The 14,911-nt window shown below is 39.5% G+C and overlaps 1 protein-coding gene across 2 annotated transcripts in view; it reads right to left on the bottom strand.

Moving 5' to 3' along the window:
• Positions 1-5,209: 5,209 nt before the first annotated feature.
• Positions 5,210-14,911, bottom strand: part of GABRB1 (gamma-aminobutyric acid type A receptor subunit beta1) — a 134,131-nt gene continuing 124,429 nt past the window's right edge. For both annotated transcript variants that reach the window (XM_059817581.1, XM_059817583.1), the window contains 4 exons: positions 14,589-14,726; positions 14,331-14,483; positions 12,731-12,981; positions 5,210-5,557 (listed from right to left, as the gene is read on the bottom strand). In XM_059817581.1, coding sequence (XP_059673564.1) covers positions 5,210-5,557; positions 12,731-12,981; positions 14,331-14,483; positions 14,589-14,726 — 890 coding nt within the window. The remainder of the gene's footprint in view (positions 5,558-12,730; positions 12,982-14,330; positions 14,484-14,588; positions 14,727-14,911) is intronic.

Raw genomic sequence — 14,911 nt, 5'->3', positions numbered from 1 at the left:
TTAGGTACTACTGGAGCAAGCAAGGTCTCCTGTCGTGACAGATAAGGCCTTTATGGAGGCTGTACCAGGCCAAATTGATGCAAAAAGCTACAGGTTCCACAAAACCCATTATGCTGGTGTCAGCTTCAACATAGACTTTGATTAATGTAGGTGGACAAGAAAAGTTAGTGAATAGAAAAATGTGCGTGTAACAGAAACATCTAAAACAAGGTAATATGGCCAGGAGCATGTCTGCCAAGTATGCCTGACCATGCTCCCTTCTGGGCTGAAGAACGGGGGGTTAGGTAAGGAAGTTGCCATGGCCTTTCCACCCGGGTTTTCATACAGTGCAAAGCACTGCAGTGCACATCACAGCCCCTGGAGGAACTGTATGCTGGGACCAGAGTGAAATACAAGAACTGCACCAGTAACAAAAGCCGTGGAGGGGCTGTGATGTGGGGACCATCACTCGCAAAGCCCCTTGAGTCTGTGACTAGGGGGGTCAATCAGGGAAATCTTCTGAAGGCATCGGAATTAGACCAAAGATGTGGGAGTTTAAAGAGACTCCATTGACATTAAATAACTTTTAATTTTGTCCTTGCCTATCTGCTCACTTTGCCTATATCCATAGTTTATTGTATTCTTCCAGGTCTGAGCTCTTTCTAATTAGCTGATTCTGGTCAGTTGAATGGCTTTGATGTTTGCACATCCCACCACACTATAACTTGTAACGGTTGTTACAAAGGAAAAAAGGAAAAAAAGGAAAACAACCTTCAGAAATACATTGGCGAAACCTCTGTGGTTTTGCAGGTACTATGTGCAGAGCTCTTAAGCATGTAATTAAGACCAGAAACAAAATTGTGTACAGTAGGCTTTTTGAACCAGAAGTCCTAACAAAAATAGTACATATAATGGATACACTGTGTGAAGTTTTAATTTCAACATGTAAAAAGCACCTACAGAATTCACATTGCATAAACAGAGCTGCAATTTGAATCAGAAAATGCAGCATATCTTGATATAAAAGTGAATTACAAAAATAATGTTATTTGCCCTCCATTGGCATTCATTGCACATCTCTCAATTTCATAGAAATCTTCCCTTGATTTCAGAAAAAAACATGTTTTTCTTGGTCAGTCATTTCAGTTTTGATCTTGGCACACTAAAGTGAGCCAGAATTGGATCTGACCAGCAAACTGTCGGTATGGAAGTGACTGCTGTAATAAAACTGCTTTTGCAACAAAGCAATTGTGTATGTCAAGAAGGTGTGTTTTTAAAAGATCTATATAAGCCTGTAGAACATTTCTGAGTTCTGGAGCAAGCCTTTCTGATAAAAAACATGCTAAAACATGATTATGCTTTTATCTGAAAGGTGGTTTTAAGAACCAGTAACACCTTGTCCTGAAGTATGTACACTTTGTTATCATTTTGAGTTGTGAATTAATGTTTATAATGAAGTATCAGAAATAAAGGGATTTTTAGTTTTCTGGTACCGGAGAATGCTTTCATAACTGCATCAAGATAGTCTATGAAGTTTTTTACTTCTTTAAATCGACTTTAATTACATTTGGCAATATCCTACGTTTCCCTTGTAAATTTATAGTTTATATGTACTTCAAGACCACTCCAGAAAGACCAAAAGAGCACTGCCAAAATGTAGAAAAGGGGGCAAATCTCACAAAGATTCATCCTTTGGACTTTTACAAGCCTGTGTGGTTCACATCATCAGGCTGCTCTGTGGAGAGGTCATTGCAGGAGCAGAACCTCGTGTTTTAAGCTGGTTTATGGAGGATATATATATACTGGAAGTTCAACTCTTTGCATTGTCTATGGCTGGGAATTTTACTCAAAGGTACTTTTCATATGTACTAGCACCAGCAGGAGTCCTACATAGAGAAGGCTGTGGCTATTTTTTAACATTGGATTAGTCAGCTAATTTAGCTAATAGAATTACGAAAGGCACTGGAAGGTGTGGAGACTTTTCTAACTGGAAACTGCTACAGGTCCACAGGGACTGCTTTGGTGGTGGACTATCTGGGGGGAAGGATTCCTAGCATCATGTAGATTAAATAACTTTTTTTTGATGGCTATGGTAAAAGAAGGAATTCTGTTTCTTGGGAATGCAGAGGTTTCAGATCTCCCGTATTTCTTTTAATATTGATTTAGATGGGAGGCACAGCAAGCATTGGATGATCTGATGAGAACTGCTATTAACTGTCTTTGTAAAACCCATCCTGAACTCTTTACTTATGCCAAAGTTTCATTAATCTCTTTCTTGAAATGATGATTTGCCACCTTTGTTTCGTAAAGCTGCTGTTTTCTGCAGCACACAGTATTCAAAGTCAGTTGCCTCTCAAAATCTAAAAAAAATCAGGTAATACGTTGTCAGCTAGATCAAAACAGTAAATGATGTTTCAGGGACGGGAGCAAGGAAACTGGTATGTTCACAGATGCAAACAAGGTTGCTGATGGTCTCAGTGTAATGCATAATCTGCCAAAGGAAACCATCTTTATGAACATTTTTGGTGGTGTGATTGATATTTTATACTTTCCTCTAAGACTGTGCAGATACACATAAGCAGTGATGAGTTAAAAGACATTGATCAGAGACCATCTCTAGAGAGATGACATGGTTCTGCTGCCAGTAGCTCCTTATTGGTAATGATACTCAATGGATTTTGCCAAGAATAAAAGTGTAAAAGAATGACTACCATGCCATTTCCTAGACTGGCACCACCACAAGACAAGAAGTGATGTTTTTATAACACTTGGAGACTCAAAATGACTTACAAAATAATTGAGAAACAAACACGCCAAGGAGCAGACAACATAATTAGAGTTCACTCTGCACTCCAAGACAGTAAGTAGACCAAAATTACCTGATCTTCCTTTAAAAAATGCCAGATTTCTCATTTGTCTTGATTCTTTCACTCTGTGCGTATACATTTCGGTATCATCACATGCTGAAATTCAATATTCTTCTGTGATATCCTACCTTCTTTGGGCAGCAAGGTGGATGCCTATGGGGGCAGGTACAAACATACTTACACAATCACAGATGCGTTTTTCATACCTTTCAACGCAGAAACCATTCAAAAACATTTTTCTAAGCAACAGGTATAACACAGCCCTTTTTTGACTAATAGTCCCAAGGCAGTGTTAGCAATGCATCCTCACTACGTGGGAATGCATGAGAAGGGGCTGAGGTTCGTTGGTGATGGGAAACAGAAGCAGCTGGTGGAACACGGCCCCCAGTTCTGCATGGCTTTCCTCATGATTCATCTCAAGAAATCCTCCACTTGCAGTACAAGGGTATGGAACATTTTCTATAAGGGTCAACAAGGTGAACCAGCAGGTAACTCTGACAGAGCAACTTCTGTGCTGTTCAGTGGTAGCATAAAGTGCAGGAATTTTTTCAGAAGTATTCCTGTGATATTGAAAATGTTATTTTTTTGTGGTGTTTTAAGACCCTTTCTACAACTATTGCTATTCCTTCTTAATTGTTTTGAATTGTGTGGGGATATAAATTAAGTGGAAGGATTTGGGTTTACCCTTTGGAGTGACTGCAGCTGACTCTTACACAGTTTCGGGCTGATCCCAGCTCTCATGCCTGCCAATCACAACAGTAAGGCTCTTGTAAACCAGTGGTTTTGCTCAGCCAAGGAGGGTTCACAGGCTGGCTACCCAGCTGGGTTGGTATTAGAGAGATGAGCAAAATCACTGCAGTCTCCCGGCTGACTCCATCCCAGTTTGAAGCCCTGGACAAGCACAGAGGAGCTATTTAATTTACTCTGCTCTCGGACAAACACACCCTCCAAACATGTTGCTGATTTAGCCACTGACCATTTCATTGATAATTAGGTGGGATACTGCTGAAGAGAAGTAAGATTAGAATGAGATTAAAAGATCATTATAAGTGTGAAACAAATAGTTTCAAGAGGATGAAAACCGATGAACCTTGTTATCCCTGTAGGTCTGGGTATTGAATTGACCTCCTGTGTGGATTTTCTGATGACTAATAGCGTTGGGGTTCATCGAGTCCCTTTCTCCCAGAGAAGAGGGATGGATTAACAGGAGCTTTGTCATCTGCTCAGCTACCTGCTTTGTTGAAACTTGTAAGAATGTATTATCTCACAGATCCTTACTGTTCTGTTATCTTTTGGTTGAAATTGCCAATGGATTCAAATATTATTGGGAGACTCCCACATAGACGAACAAACACACACACAGTGACAGTAGAAGCTCTTGTCTTTGGGAAACCCAGCTAAAAAAGACTGTATCTCCTGTTCCTCAGCGGAGTAAGGAAATCTGTAGGAAATTGTGTGCAGAACTCTCCTCAGATCTGTTCCCAGACATCTGCCAACTTTTGGGAGAATGTGTTGCAATTACCAGCCACAGGAAACCTGGGAGTCAAGAAAAGTAGCCACTCTTGGGCTGGGGTATCCCTCGGTAGTTGCTTCCAGGAATAAACATGTTTGTTTTCTACTTTTTAATACAAAATTACAGATGGCACAATTGCTCTCATCAATTTCAACTTTGCTACTTTGTGGAAATAGCAAAATTCCAGTTAGATCCAATCAGCTTATTCCTTAGTTGGAAACAAAGTGGGATTTGTCTCTGCTGCCCTTTCTTTCTTTCAAAGATCCCTGCCTCTCTGAAAATGTGAATTGCCTTACATCTCCTTGAGTGACACTTCTCACAGACACTATGGAAATACTTCCTAGTATAACTATTAACTTTGAAATGATGCGTGATGTAATAGTTATAATCCTTCAAACAGTTATTTCTTCAAATTTCTTTACACTCTAAATGCTGAAAGACTGTGACATGACTACTACTTTGAGCTGTTTTACTGTCTTGTTTGCAAGCATGCTGCTGTGGGAATACAGTAAGACTAATTTTTATTCAACTTAAAAAAAGATAAAAGCAGGTACAGAAAGGTCATGGGTGATGCACAAACTCTGTGTAAAAATCGAGGTATAGCACTTTTGCTGAAGATGCTCTTTAAGAGCAGATCTGTACTATTCTGATATGAACATAGTGAGGCTGGATTTGGGTTGGTGTTTTGTTTGGTTTTTTTGAAAGTTTAAATCCAGAATTATTCAATGGGTGGATATCTTACCTTGAACATGTAACATTATGGCTACTGCAGTTCTTCAGAGTTAACAAAATTGAGAAGGAAAAGAAACAAGTCTAATTATGTTAGTCTATGGTAATGTTATTGCATAAGTTAGTGGACATAATACAGCCAATAAACAACATTGAAAAGAATAAATGTGATGGGAAAGACCATTCTGGACCACTTGTCTATCGAGTTAACATCAGTCAAATCAGGGATTTTGACTTTGATCTGGGATGCCCTTCTTCGTAAGCGTCCTTTTTTATGAAGCCTGTGCCTGTCCAAAGTGCTCCTACTGTAGAGGTCTCTGCTGGAGGTGGTTCTTCTGTACTGCAGGTTGGCACTGTCATACGTGTATGTGGTGGCTCGGGGGTCACGGAGGCTCGTGAACACATCTGAGCTGCTGACGTCATTTCGTATTTCAAGTGGGCTAAGAAGCATGTTTCCATCGGGATCAACCTGTGTCAAGGAAGGAATGTGAATTAGACAAGTTCCTCAGCAAGCCCAGGGTGTCTCCCAGGTGGACAGATACCTTCTGGCTCTACTGCCAATGTGCTTCTGGGGTTGCAGTGGCAGTCATGTCTTGTATAGCATCGATGGAAGTGAAAATACACTTTCCTGACTGGTGTGAAATTATCTGTTAGGCATCTCTGACCTAGCTGTTTGGTCTGGGACCTCTCCATTTATTTATCGCATCCCCTGTAAAGTACGAGTTTTCTAATTTTATCTTTAACTTAGATAATGGTCTTCATGAAATACTGAGTTTTAATGTTTGGTGACCTGACACCCTAGGCTTTCGTGTACTCAAGGTGAAAAAAAATAATTGCTGTCTCTGTCAATTTTATACAGTTTTAGTGCTGTAGGTTAGTTTCAAGAACAGTTTTGTAACAATGGGTTCATCGTATATGAAGAACATATAGGTACATGTACATTTTATCAGTTATGGTAATATGCTTGTGATGAGAATTAATTTTGGAGAATTACTATATTGCAGAGATGGAAATCCCTACTCCCCACAGCATACCATTAACTTGCTCATGTGCAGATAGAATAATCCATTTTACTCAATGAAACCTCGCGTTCAGTTGCATTTCTATACATCGGTAGCAGAAGCAGTTGTTTCAAACATGTTTATTACTTACCTTATTTGTGTTATTAGTTAGTCAGGGCACTGTTTTAAGTACCCGAGCAAAGAACTGGAAACTGCAACCAGTGTGTACATGTCTGGCACAAACAATAGATATGTATTTATATAAAATATTTTAATATCATTGCCTTTTTAATGTATGAATGTAATTAACCATGAATGGCTGCATTACTACAAAGTGTTTCCCTTTTCACTCATCTTTAGTTTTCTACATGTTTGTAGTGAAACCTCTTTTAGAAAAAGTTTTTTCTTGTTTCCAGCATGACTCCTGACTTCTCTATAAAGACTTCCTAGATGTTTCAAATTCCCAGATATTTAAACATCCACTGTAGCTCATATGAGGCAAATACACATCAGGACACAGACCTCTTAAATAAAACCTCAAAGACTTCGCCTTGAGGCTTGAATATTAAAATTGTTTTTTGTAAACGGTGGCATTGGGTCTACCCCAAATATATTACAACCTATACCATGGCTGTCTGGGAATGCCTTTATACCTTTATACCTTTATAAGGGAAAAAAAATATTACCTATTGACAGTATCTAGTCCTGTGAAGCACCAGTGATATGCAATGCTTTGTTCGCACTCTGAGCTTTACTTTTTTAGCAAGACATAGCAGAGCTAGGAAATGGTATAATGATCTACAGCAGGTTTGAAGTATGTTCAAGAAAAAACTCCAAGCAGAGCACACAGGGAAAGCCAGTCTCTGGGGGTTGCCACCGAGGAAAGCTGGAAGCCAGAGACAGCTTCAGTTCCACCTGGCAGCATGGAAGATGTTCTTTCCCATTGCCAGGAGAAAACCTTGTGTGATGACTGCTGGCATATTTACACTGTGCCAGTCTAAGCACTTACTAACTGAAAACAAAGAAGTGAAGGGGCTATTTGTACAAAAGCCACCCGGGAGAGCTGTGGGGAAAAAAGTCTTCTAAATGGAGTAATAAATCACCACAGATAGAAAATACTCTAGTCAGGTTTAGCAACTGATTCTGTACACGCTGAAATGAGCATTCAGTGGGAATATTCCAGTTCCCACCACTGCTTTGGTGGGAAAAGCTCACATATTCTGGGTTAGAGAGGCCAGCTGGTCACAAACCAGCATGGTGTTTGCAATCTTCACTTGAGATATGCGCTACCCAGTTTATACTTTTTAGGTCAAGTCTTCAGATTTAAGCAGAAGGAAGATCTAACCTAAGGTTCCCTACTCTTCAGAGGACTGCTGTAACTATGGCACTATTCATTACTCCTAAGTTCTGACATTTTCTATGGAAAAAGCAATGATCTCAGAGTTGTCTCTGTGTAAAAAGAGATTTTTTTTTTTAATTCTCAGAAGTTTTGATAGGTTAACATTTTCTTCCCAGTTTTACGAAATAGTTCTTTGAGCTGTCTTTGCTTACATAACCTAATGCTTACGCTAATTGACTTTAGTGTTATAATAGTAGTAACAGTAGTGCACGCATCATTAAGCAGTTATTATAGCTTCTCTTTTGTGAAGGCAACTCATAACTGCCTACAATCTAAAGTGATTCATAGAGATGTTTCTTAAACTAATATGCCCTGACAGTTTATTATAAGCCAAGCAGTGTATGAATTCCCGCTTTAAGTGTTATGAATGAACCTGTTATACTTTAAAATTAGTTTTATTTAAATCATTTTAGGTGGGATGATTTGTATACCTCATGAAGCAATTCAGTCTTTGGACTGCACTCTTTGCAATTCAGAGCAAAGGGCCTTACACTGATCTTGAATAAATTAGCTCAGAGAAGTATAAAAACTCTTCTTATGTACCTGGGTCAAATTCTCTGCTTGTGCGACGTGAAGCTGGACTAATAGTTAATTTCCCATGTCATTAAAAACCCTTTCAGAATGTATTGACGTTCACTCCAAAATATTCTTAAAACTTGCACAGCTGAGGTTTTGTCACTGAAGCATAGGAATTCTACCAATTCCCACAGGAAAATGGAAAATGTACAAGTTGTTAAGGGATCCCCAAAAGAGACTTGTTATTAGTTTTGTTTATGTTAAGGTTAGAATGAATTAACAGCAAATATGCGCACAGTAAAAGCTGTAAATTTTCTGTCTTAAAATCTTTTCTCCCTTACTTAATACGAGGTTACCTGGGGCTTGCTGTTGTCCTGTGCTGGAGGAAGCCTGTGCACCAGAAACAGCCAGCAGGCTTTGAATCATTCCACCCCATATCTCAGTGATGAGGCTCTTTCCCCACTTCAGGTATGTACTGCAGTTGTCCACAGTCTTTGACACATTTGCATCGGATAGTGTGATAAAAAATGGGGATAGAGGAGACAAGGCTCTGTCTACTTAGTTTTCTGGCCCACTAGCTGGCTGTCTGCTTAGGAGTAGAGTATCTCAGTCCCCTCCTTAGGTAGGAAGGATGAGCCATACCAAGCCCGCAGTAGTTCTTCCTTGCTCGGATATAACACACTCATTCTTTCAAATACCACCTTGTTGTTCCTTAACTGGAATGCCCTACGTGTTATTACATAAACTGACCATTGCTCGGATGAAAACAGGATTTCTTGCTTAACAGATATTCTGAGCCTAAATGTGAGTTTGCATGAACATATACACTTTGCCTTGTTTGTACAATGCATACGTTTTGCCTAAATTTGTAGAAAGCTGAATATTTGTTATTTTTTTTGTCTTTTGAACATATCATGAAGCATATGTGAGGAGGATGTCAAAGCATCTAAAGCTGATGTTGTATTAGTCATCTGGTATAATTGTCAAAGTTTAAATATTCTTCAGACGCATGTATGTGGTGACGCTTCTTGTAATGACATTTGTATCTATATTGAGTGTGTATCTATATCGAGTTTATAGATTTTTAAATCTTCATTTGCACTGGAACTACCTACAGCCTAAATCAGTACTGGTACATATATTTGAATCTTCTTCACTGGTGGAAAAGCCTTGATGGGTGCTCAGGAAACATCATCAAAAGAAATAATAATCTGGCTTGTATGTTTACTTAGAAAATTAGTTTCCTGCTTAGGAGCATCAAATTATATTGTAAGTGTAAAATAGTTAAAGTAATAAAAAAACCCCCAAAACAACAGTCCTGTGTTGACCACATAAAAAGTAGTTAGTCAGCTCCAGGGGAAGAGCATGTTGGCATTCCTTGCCAGAGGATGGGTCTCAAATGCTTAGTGCTGTCTGGAATGGGTTTTTACCTACCTACTTTTTTTACATTAACTGTTGGGACATAAAAGGTAAGAACTTTTGTTTTGTCTCAATACAAAAACATCTTTTCTTTCTCTTAAGATGAAAGATTCAGGGCCACGTTACTCACACAAGCTGCCTTGTTGGAAAAAATGCAGTAGTGTTACCACAATCTGGTCTGCAAAGAAACAGGTTATGCTCAGCAGGGATATATTTATTCAGGTGTGGATTTACTTGAAGGTTGAGCTAGTTGTGTGGTTATGTGCTCCCTCCTTTTTCTCCTTCCAGTAGCCACTGTACTGGAAAATCATGTGTTTTCCTAGGAGCCTGTGACTGGTTCTGGCTTTCCATCACAGGTATTTTGTAGTTTACAGAAGGTTTGAAAGGAAGGTGTGATGCTGTGCAGAACTGGGGAGCAAGAGGCCACCTACCACCTGCCTTGTGTTGCCATTTATGAACGCCTTGATGGCTCAGCCCCTTTCCCACTCACATTATGATTAAATCCTGCCTCTTTCTCATGTTTAAGAGACATCTTCTGTGTAATGATTATTCACATTATAATTGTTTGGGGAAAGAGAAGCAGTTGCATGCATGGACTATCTAAATATTTTCTTGCTGGGTGGTTTGTCCTATTTATCCATAATTATGGTGGTTTCCTCAGTGGCATCTAGCTTCGACAAATAGACAAGGAGATATAGGCAGTCTTTATGCTTTATTCAAAGAAACAAAAAGCTTGTTTACTACAAATTAATATTTTTTTTGCATATTAAAAATTAAAATGGCATAAATTGTGAAACTGGAAAGGCTTTATTTCCACCTTCTTCAGTCTGTAGAGCAAGGAACAGCCACATATGAAACAGCAGTATGGTTTCATTTTCCATCTGGTCTTTATACTGTGTTAATATCGCGGTCAGTTTGCTGAGTGTTGCTCCCATGTCTAACGCTTTTGTTATCCGGTGAAGGAATTGAAACTCTTCTAGTCGTGGGAGTTTTATGTCAGATGGGAATGAGCGGTATCTTCATCTGGCACAAAGAGAGGAAGCACTGTTATGTATCTTCTATTGGTTATAGGTCCCTGTATGGATAAGTGGTATGGGTCAAGAGTAAAAGGGAAAAAAATATCCTATAGCTGTACATACTTACAGATGTACTTCTTTTGTGCTCCAAAAAACCTTTCCCCTGCTCTGGTACAGGCATCATAATACCAGTGAAAAATCCCAAAACATGATGGAGAGGGGCTGGGATCTGTCTTCACTAGACATCACATAACTTTACTGTGTCCCACTGCTCTGGTCATGTGCATTCTTCCTGATGAAGACAGAAATATGGCTGTTGAACATCAGCATTTCCATGCTGAGTAAAATGAATGCTCACAATGTCCCACATCAATGTATCTCCAGTGCGATAACAAAATCCATTGATATCCATTCACATGTGTGTGTCCATGTGTATGTGTATATATATATATATGTATCTAAAATCACAAACCTGCACTGTACAGGCAGAAAGCGGTCTGTTCACTTAAAGCATTCTCAGTCTCAGAATGGAATTGCAGTCTAAAGTGTGAACACTTACAAATCCTGGTACAAAGTGTGTATGCCTTCCGTTTTCTGTCAGAAATGTGCTGGTGTATGCATGTGGTGCTCTGAAAAATTCAGGTGTGGTTGTAAATACTTTCCATCCCATTCTGAATACTGGTCTCAGCTTAATCTTTGCCAGCATAACATTTAGATAAAAGCTTTTAGTCATGAGTTAAGGGTTTTTGTTAGTTAAACAAACTCTGCAAATACGTAGGAAAAAGAGCTTACCTGCGCTATTTTCCTTTACACTTTCTCATCCTTTACTCAGTTCAGTGCACTGGAGCCCATGTAGCCAAAGCTGACCTCTGAAGAAGTGTTGCTACCCTCTTCATCAAGAACCCTTGCTGTGCTTCTTCTCACCTAGGCTGGATTATCTCAGGAGCTGTTGAGGTGGCTGGTCAGAGTTTGTGGGTTTTGTTGGGTTTTTTCCTTTCCTTATCTTCCGTAGAAATGGATAGACAGTGTCTGTGCACAACAATCCGTAACAGGGTGGCTTATCTCCTCTGCTCTGTGGAGGACAATACTTTGTGGGACCTTGGACACTGCTGCAAGCCTGAACTGAATTTGTGCACCCACTGTAATAAAGCATCTCCTGCACATTGGGACAGGAGGCGAATGCGGGTAAGGACTTTTAATGGGCTCATGAGTTCACTGAGACTGAGGACATGACGACTCTGTTAATGATGCTTAGCTGTAGAGGTGTGGCTGCTGGGACACAAGACACATAACTCTAGAACTAATAAAATATCACAGAGTTTCTGAAATGCACTTCATGACATGTATGTGAAATTGCAACCATCCATCAAGCTAAAGTCTTACCTGTTAGAGTTTTATGTGTCAGTCTCATTCTTCAAGCTCAACAGAGGGCTCAAATATAGTTTTGTCCAAATGTTATCATGGAAGGCCACAACAGTACAGAAGTTTATAGGACAGCCTGGGTAAGATCTCCTTAATACTTGGATGTAATATATTGTAAGAAAAGCAGAGAACAGAAGAAAATTTTTGGCTCATTAGGGTATGTATTTTCCTCTGAGTCAACTGGGCCAAATACACCTGAGAGAAGTGTTTATTTCTGAAAAACTGGGAAAAAACAGAATAGGTTTATAGAAGTTTGCGAGTGCTCAGTGATGTACTGCTAAGTTAAACTTTTCCCTGTTAAAAAACATCCATAGTTTTACTTCCTGGAGTTTGTCTGGCTTGTTTTTTAAGAGGGGGTAGCTGTGGTCTGAGGGAAAAATCCTGACATCTGTGAAAGCTGTTATAACCTAGCAGCATCCTCCTTGCGTTTCTGGAAGCTCAGTGGTGTGGGCTTCATTCAAGACTCACTGAAGCAACAGTGTCTGTCTTTGCTTTCCATTTCTGATGAAGTTTCTGTGTGTAAAGAGGAACTATACAATAAACATTTCTTCTATACCACATTTTATAGCAACGAAATATACAATTGAAATGGTAAATATTTAACTTCCTTGTAACCCTTGTATTTCTTCTCTGCTGCAAAGAAATGCTTGTTCTGAATATTCATTTGCATTTCTGTAGTTTCTTACTCTGTTTTCAGTTGAAGACGGAACAAACCATATGTTGCTATAATCTCCTTAAAACACAATTTTTCTCTAGGCAACCTTAAATGCTTTTGCATATGTGTTCAAACTGCATTTATCTCTATCATCATATACATCAACGTTGTCACAGCAGAAATAATGTTTGAAAAGTCAGCTTGAACATTTTACCTGGAATCTCTTTGTTTCCAGTCTGCTCTTCTCGCCTGTAGCATGTCCTGGCCTGCCTGCTGCCTTTTTTTGACGTTGGGGTCCTTTCCCAAAGAATATGTAGTTTACAAAGGCATATTCCAGCAAGGCCAGGAACACAAACACAAAGCATCCCATCAGGTAAATATCTATTGCCTTGACGTAGGGGATCTTTGGCAAGGTCTCCCTGAGGTGGGTGCTGATGGTTGTCATGGTCAGCACAGTTGTGATTCCTGCGAAAGGAAGAAAAAGAGACTGACTAACAAGACAGGGAAGGAAATTTGAGTGTGAAAGGTGTAATGGCAGCACCACCCAGCTACCATGCACTTCTCATGCAGGTGGCTTAATTACGTGATCAGATTCTTAACAGCCAAGGGAAGGTGTTTTGCAGGACTGGAAAGAAAGTTATCCTTGCAGACCTGCTGATAGCACCTTCCTTGGCTTTCCATGCATTGGAGGGTGAACAAGAGCTTTCAAAAGCCCAGGCTACCTTGTACATCTTTGCCCTAATTTTTACAATAACTCTGCTAGGGAACGTGGTGTTAGCTGACCTGGATAGCAAAGAGTTGATCACTGTTCTTTCTATGTGAGGAAATGCTACTCGCTTTATTTACAGCAGTAGCCCTCCTTGACCCCATAGGGTGGCTTGCATTGTTCTGGGGAACTGGAATAAGTATCTAGCTTTTGACTGAAAAGGGAGGATTGAGAGGAGAAAGGGAAGCTTTATGATAAAATGGTGGTTTTTGATGAAGAGAAAGTGATATATATGCTTGTACCAAAACAGCTTTTCCTGTTAAAGGGGTGCTTGCAATTAAAGCATTTCTATCTCATTGTGTTATCCATCACTGCATGATTCTTTCTTTTTTTTTTTTTTTGTGTGTTGTGTTTTGTTTTAGCTGGATGAAATTGTTTTTAGCCTGCTTTAATCACAAGTCATTAATGCATCTAGATAACAGCTCTCGGCACAGGTGTAATGAGTTGAATTTACAGAGAGCTGGGACAAAAGAGGTGGGATAAAATGTCTTTCTGGCATTAGCATTTAAAAAGCATATCTGCCTTAAAACACAGATGGTGGCAGAAGATCTTGTTTCTTATGGAAAGTTGAGGAAGGAACATGATACAGGAAATAACCACCTATGTAGGTAAAACAGGCTTCTTTGGTGTAAGCTGGTATATCTCCACTAATGTCAGTAGGAACTTGTGTATTCATTCTAGCCACACATCTGGCCCGAGAGGATGCTTTTTAACATCAATGAAATGTTGATGCAGCACAGTGTAGATACCCTTAGATACCTGAATACCTTAGATACCTTTACGCTTCAGTTTGGAAGCGAGATATTTTTGGCTTGATCCAAAGACCATTATGGCAACTGTAAGTCAGTCAGGATCCCAACCTAACTGCAGAGCAAGAACTTCAGATGTAGGCAAGGAGACACCTGCCTGCCTTCCTGACAACAAAGACCCTATGCTGCATGTGTAAGATCACAATTAATGCTGCTGCAATCAGCTGTATGGATTTGGTGCTGCTGTATTCAAAGGCAACAAGTATATATGTAGTTCAGTGATTTTGAAAAGAAGTTACCTAGAGCAACTCTGGCTGCAGAGGCATCGTAATTGATCCAAAAAGATACCCATGACAGAATTGTGATCAGTGTGGAAGGCATATAGGTTTGCAAAATGAAGTATCCAATATTTCTTTTTAGCCGGAAGCTAAGTGATAATCGAGGATATGCTCCTGAAAGAAAGAAGTCATACAATGACTAATGCCTAACAAAAGTTAGACACTGATATTTCTCTGTTGGGGAAGAGGGGATAGCTTTTTTAACTAGCCAGTGCTTACCTGTTGTAAATTCCACTCTTTTTGATACCATCTTGTAATCAACGATAGAAAATTGTGGGAGCTCGATGTTACTAACTCCTGTTACTGCCGACTCTCCTCCATTCCAATAAAATTCGATATCATCAGTAGTGTATCCATCTGAAACAGAGGCACAATTTGATTATTGATTTTTCTTTTTCGTTTATTACTTGGCTTAAATAGTTGCAGTTAAAGTGGAAGGTGCTGCTGTTAATCAGGAATTCAGCCTTCTGTTGTGTGACATTTCTGTTACACAGAAGCCACGTAGCCTCCTCTGTACCCAGGGGAAGCTTCTAGGTGTGGAA

This window comes from Gavia stellata, chromosome 5 (genome assembly GCF_030936135.1).
Source record: "Gavia stellata isolate bGavSte3 chromosome 5, bGavSte3.hap2, whole genome shotgun sequence".
Classification (NCBI taxonomy): domain Eukaryota; kingdom Metazoa; phylum Chordata; class Aves; order Gaviiformes; family Gaviidae; genus Gavia; species Gavia stellata.
This window is presented reverse-complemented; position numbering and strand designations above follow the sequence as displayed.